Source organism: Anopheles darlingi, chromosome 2 (genome assembly GCF_943734745.1).
Source record: "Anopheles darlingi chromosome 2, idAnoDarlMG_H_01, whole genome shotgun sequence".
Taxonomy (NCBI): domain Eukaryota; kingdom Metazoa; phylum Arthropoda; class Insecta; order Diptera; family Culicidae; genus Anopheles; species Anopheles darlingi.
The window spans coordinates 36,349,403-36,354,402 of NC_064874.1; the positions used below are offsets into that span (position 1 = coordinate 36,349,403).

At 54.9% G+C, this 5,000-nt stretch overlaps 2 protein-coding genes across 8 annotated transcripts in view; one reads left to right on the plus strand and one right to left on the minus strand.

The window, feature by feature from the left end:
- Positions 1-5,000, plus strand: part of LOC125950273 (transmembrane and coiled-coil domains protein 2) — a 300,863-nt gene that overhangs the window by 294,074 nt on the left and 1,789 nt on the right. Inside the window, exon 2 of one of the 2 annotated variants that reach the window (XM_049678114.1) lies at positions 1,648-5,000. This exon is cut by the window's right edge and continues 1,789 nt beyond it. In XM_049678114.1, coding sequence (XP_049534071.1) covers positions 2,734-4,875 — 2,142 coding nt within the window. In that variant the 5' untranslated portion in view covers positions 1,648-2,733 and the 3' untranslated portion in view covers positions 4,876-5,000. Of the gene's footprint in view, positions 1-516 lie in introns of both variants that reach the window. The other variant, XM_049678113.1, reaches the window with a different exon arrangement.
- Positions 1-5,000, minus strand: part of LOC125950262 (dedicator of cytokinesis protein 3) — a 60,430-nt gene that overhangs the window by 5,190 nt on the left and 50,240 nt on the right. The window lies entirely within an intron of this gene.

Below are 5,000 nucleotides of genomic sequence, written 5' to 3' on the forward strand. Positions count from 1 at the left end.
TTACATTTTCGGTCAACAGGAAGCAACGGAATTCGGGGGCCAAATCAATTTCATCAATTGTGCTGTGAACTGCAATGATGCTGCAGTTCTATCGATCGTACTGATAACAGCAGGTTGACGAGTGATGAATCACAAACATATTTACGAGCAGCGTGTCGCACCTGTTCCAACAATATCTTCGGCGTGGAGGCGGTGTGTGGTTTATCTTTTCATTCCCAATGGGGGTCATGTAGGGTGCGTATCATTAGTTTATGGAACAGATAACACCCGTGAGGAGGGAGACACAATTCACGGAAGACTGTCTTTATCGGCCCCGTGAAATCGGCCTTGGTGTGGCATTCCACATAACTTCCTGATAGTAAAAGGTTTACCGTGGCACAAAAGCGAATTCCATGATTCCCGGTTTAAAGTAACGATTTCGGCTAGAAAGTTCAAATTCGTAACGTAAGGTAACGTAACGTAACGCGACGTTTCAAATACTGCTCGAAATAATGGCAAAAACCATTTCGAGCACAGCAAATCAGGTCGAGCAGCTTGAAAATATTTGACACCCCAGCAACAACAACAGCAACAACAGTAGTAGTAGCAGCGAATAGTTTTAAGCGAGCGACCGAGTTTAGTGGCCGAAATCACGATCGGACCAACATGACCGAGGACGACGACTTTGACGAACAACAGCAGCAGCAGCAGCAGGAACGCCTGGAATCGCTAAACTTCTGAACGCAAGCCCCGGAACCAGCAGCAGAACAGAAAGGAAGAGAGAGGAATCAAATTGCCAGACAAACGGGCGGAACGGCAACGGCATAGCAAGAGGGCATCTACTGGGGCGTGGGGATTGATTGAGTAGAGTGCTGTGGTGTCCGCCCCTCCTGGTGCGAACACCGCAAATTGTGGAGACCAGAGACAAACAAAAGGGTTGTGCCTGAGAAGAAGCTGCGGTGTACCGCTGTGCAATCCGTCGGACAATCCCAGATTCGGCCTCTGGCCATCTGGCAAATTCGTGCGTGACTTTCTGAGGAGATGCACAGTCGTGCGTAGCGCATCTCCTCTTTGAGCCCCGAGCTTGTTGTACACCAACCGAGTGCGACCTTGAGATGGACGTGGAAACCACCTTCGGGTACGGCGCTTTATAAGTGGCGCCGGAGGCGGACGACGACGAGGACGATAAAAAGAAATCGACAGCCGTATTCGGCTACGGGGTGTGCTAGAGAACGGTGAACAAAACTCGCATCCGGATCGTAAATTGGCAAACAGTAGTGGCGTCCCGAAACGAACAGTCGCCGCAGCATCCCAGTTTCAGTGTCCATCGCTAGCCAGAGGCGATGGTGCATTTGCAAACACGGTGCGGATTCCGGCAAACAGAGGGAACGAGCGGGATCGATTCAGGATGGTAGTGCAAAAGGCAGACAAGTAGTGCACAGAGAGAACATTGACGAAAGGTGCATCCGAGTCGCCTTGTCGCCCCTCGCCAATCCTTCCCTGCTGCTCTACAGAGCAAATCTGTTGTTGGCTCAATTATGCGGTTTGTGTTTAATTGAAGTTTAACGAAAGGGAACCCTCCTGCTGCGTGAAGCGGAGAACGAAAAACACGACGACCAGAGCCAAGGAGAGTGAGAAACAAAGAGAAAAAAATCGCGAGAGAGAGAGAGAGAGAGAGAGAGAGAGAGAGAGAAAACGAGCATTTCCGGCTTCCTAAGCTCGTCGGGCGACATACTTCCGGACGAACGGGGTAGGTTGGTTAGCTACCCCACCACCGAAGAGACCCCTGCAGAGAGTCATAGCAACCGTCGTGTGACGACAAAAAGGCGACACCACACGCAGTACATGAGCTGCCTACTAAGCGTGAAGTGCACGAGCATACACTAGAGCGGCGGTTGTTGTTGGACCCATCCGGCCAGCTCCGGCTCGAGGAAGGTGGTGCCGGCGGTCGTGGGTGTGGCGTTCGACAAGTGAGTCGTGCGTTATTAGAGGTAACAGGCATGAATCATCGGACAACAGCGCGCGCGCTTTATCAAAGCGAATCATAGTGGCCCCATCCAGTACGTGCTGCAACTGCTGGTTGTGTTACAGCCGTAAGCGGCAGCAGCTGCCACTCCTTTGAATCTGTGGCCTGCAGGCACAGGTGCAGATGCACGCACCCGTCATTCCCGGCGACAGAGGCGACAAAAGGTACCAAAGAACGCGCATTGTGTGTCTGTGCTTAGATCATAAAAGTGAATGTTGGCGAAGGTGCATCCCGCCACAGTGTCGCGACTGGAAAGCAAATCAGGGTTCTGTTAGTGTCCCGGCAGTGAATAACGTCGTCGTCGAGATCGATTCGACAATCGCAATTATCGACCAGCCAAGTGTGTGAGCGAGCAACCGAGAGCGGCGCGTCAGAGAGAACGTCCAAGGACCGGCGGTCAGGATTACCGGGAGATAGGTAGGACAGACAGAGGCGGAGCTATATGGTGATTAGCTTATTGGTGGCGGCAGCGGCGACAGCAGCGGTTCGTTCGTAATCAACTGTTTGAAGCTCACGACGACGACCACGACGGCCAAGGTGGCAGTTGGCCGCGTAGCGGCGGCACTGATTGCCGACCCATTATAGAACGAGCGACCCACCCAACCATTAGAAGGGAACCCCTCGTGGGACTTCGGGAAGTGGTCGAACGGCAGTATACGGCGTGAGCGATAAGAACCTGACGCGACTAGGAAAGGAATACGCTGGAGGGCTGGAGGAAACGGTGGAACATGACCACGGCGACAATGGAAATGGTAACGACAGCCACCGCAACCGCAACGAATACGATGACGCCCGGGACAGGCAATTCCAGCTCCAGTACAGTGGTGACCAGCAGCGGTGGTGGTGGTGCAGCATCAGCAACAGCAGCAGCAGCAGCAGCAGCAGCAGGAGCCTCGAGTGGTGGTGGTGGATACAGTAGTCTAGAGGAGATGATGCGGAACCAAGCAGTATCAGCTGGGCAAACGATGCTTGACTACAGCAATCTGTCCGGTGTTGGTCCGCTGTTGCTGGACGAGCTGGACAGTGGGAACATCGGGAATATCACGACCGTGTCGCAGCACAGCAATGATTCGATCGAGCGTCTTGCCGGCGGAGTGGGATCCCAGTTGGGATCAGGCAGTGGTCATGGATCGCAGCAGGCGCATTCACACCAAAAGGGCCACTCGCGAGGCAGCAGTGCGCCACTGGCGTACGATCGCATCACGACCAAAATCGCCTGCACGAAGGAGGCGATCCGGAAGGAGCAGGAAACGCGCGATGCCAACGTGAACGAGTATCTGAAGCTGGCCGCAAACGCAGACAAGCAGCAGCTAGCCCGCATTAAGGCAGTGTTCGAGAAAAAGAACCAGAAAAGCGCGAACGCCATCTCGCATCTGCAGAAGAAGCTTGAATCCTACAGCAAGCGCTATAAGGATCTGCAGCAAACGCAACAGAAGCAGCAACAGCAGCAACAGGCACAGCAACAGCAGCAGCAGCAGCAACAGGCACAGCAGCAGCAGCAGCAGCAAGTGCAACAGCAGCTAGCGGCGGTGGCTGCACAGCAGGAGGCAAATGCCAGCAATATGCATCATTCGGCACAACACAGTACAGCCGGCAGTGGATCGGGTGGTGGTGGTGGCGGTTCCGGTCAGCACCACGGGAGCGGAAGCCAAACACTGCCCTCGAACCTGCAGCAGCATCTCGCGACTTCGACGGCCAGTGGTAGCGGTCAGAGCTTTCTGCAGCCGCGTGAAATGCTGCGCGACGTGGGCAAGGGCCTGATGAATGTCGGTGGCAACATACGGCACGGTGTGACCGGCCTCTCGACGACTGTGATATCGAAACCGCGTAAGTTTGCGCATCTCTTCCGTAACAAGTTCGGTAGTGCGGACAACATCAACCAACTGACGGCCACTTGGTACACAGGCAGTGCGACGACCGATCCAAATGACCTCTCGCTGATGGAACCAGGGATCGATCAGGGTCAGACGACCACACCGAGCACGTTGCAGCCTCACGCCGGGGGGCACCATCACCACCATCACCATCATTCGCACCATCCCACCAGCATCAGTGATAGTGAGGGCCGGCGACAGGGACAGGCGCAAACGCAGGCAACAACACACAGCGGTGGCCAGCATCGGCACGGTGCGCACGTTGGTGGGGGCAAGTATAGTGAGCATGACAGCGAGTGTAGCAGCGTGACGAGCGACAGCATGCCGCCCGGATCGGACAAACATCATCGGTTGGGTGGTAGCAGCCAGCAACAGCAACAGCGGTCCGGTAGCTGCACCCATCAGAAAGTCCTCGCGGAACTGCGAGATGAGCAGCAGAAGCTGAGGGAACGGTGTGAGCGGCTTGAGCTGCTCCCGAAGGACGTCTCAGAACTGTCGATGGCACTGGAGAACGAACGGTACCGGGCAGATCGGCTGGAGGAGCAGATCAACGATCTGTCCGAGCTGCACCAGAACGAGCGGGAAAACCTGAAGCAAGCGATCGCCGATCTGGAGGAGAAGGTGCAGTACCAGAGCGACGAGCGGCTGCGGGATGTGAACGAGATCCTCGAGAACTGCCAGACGCGCATCGCTAAGATGGAGCAGCTATCACAGCAACAGTACGTCACGGTTGAGGGTATCTACAACTCGAACGCTCGTGCCGTGGTAGTGAAGCTGATCAACGTCGTGCTGACGGTGCTGCAGGTCATACTGCTGCTGGTGGCGACGGCCGCCGGTATTATTGTGCCATTTCTGAAGACCCGTTTCCGCGTACTCACTACGCTTCTGTTCCTGCTCGCTCTAATCGTGATCGTACGCCAGTGGCCAGACGTGCGCGATACCGGTGTGCACTTAATACGCACGCTTCGCAGTCAGGTCATTGCGGATGCGCCCTAGACCCCTGGCGGGGTGGTTCGAGCCGATGCCGGGATGTTGGTTTTGTATGATTATTACTATAAAATATAATTTTGTAGGCAAGGCTCAAGATATGCTCACCATACTCACACACAAACATACGCAGA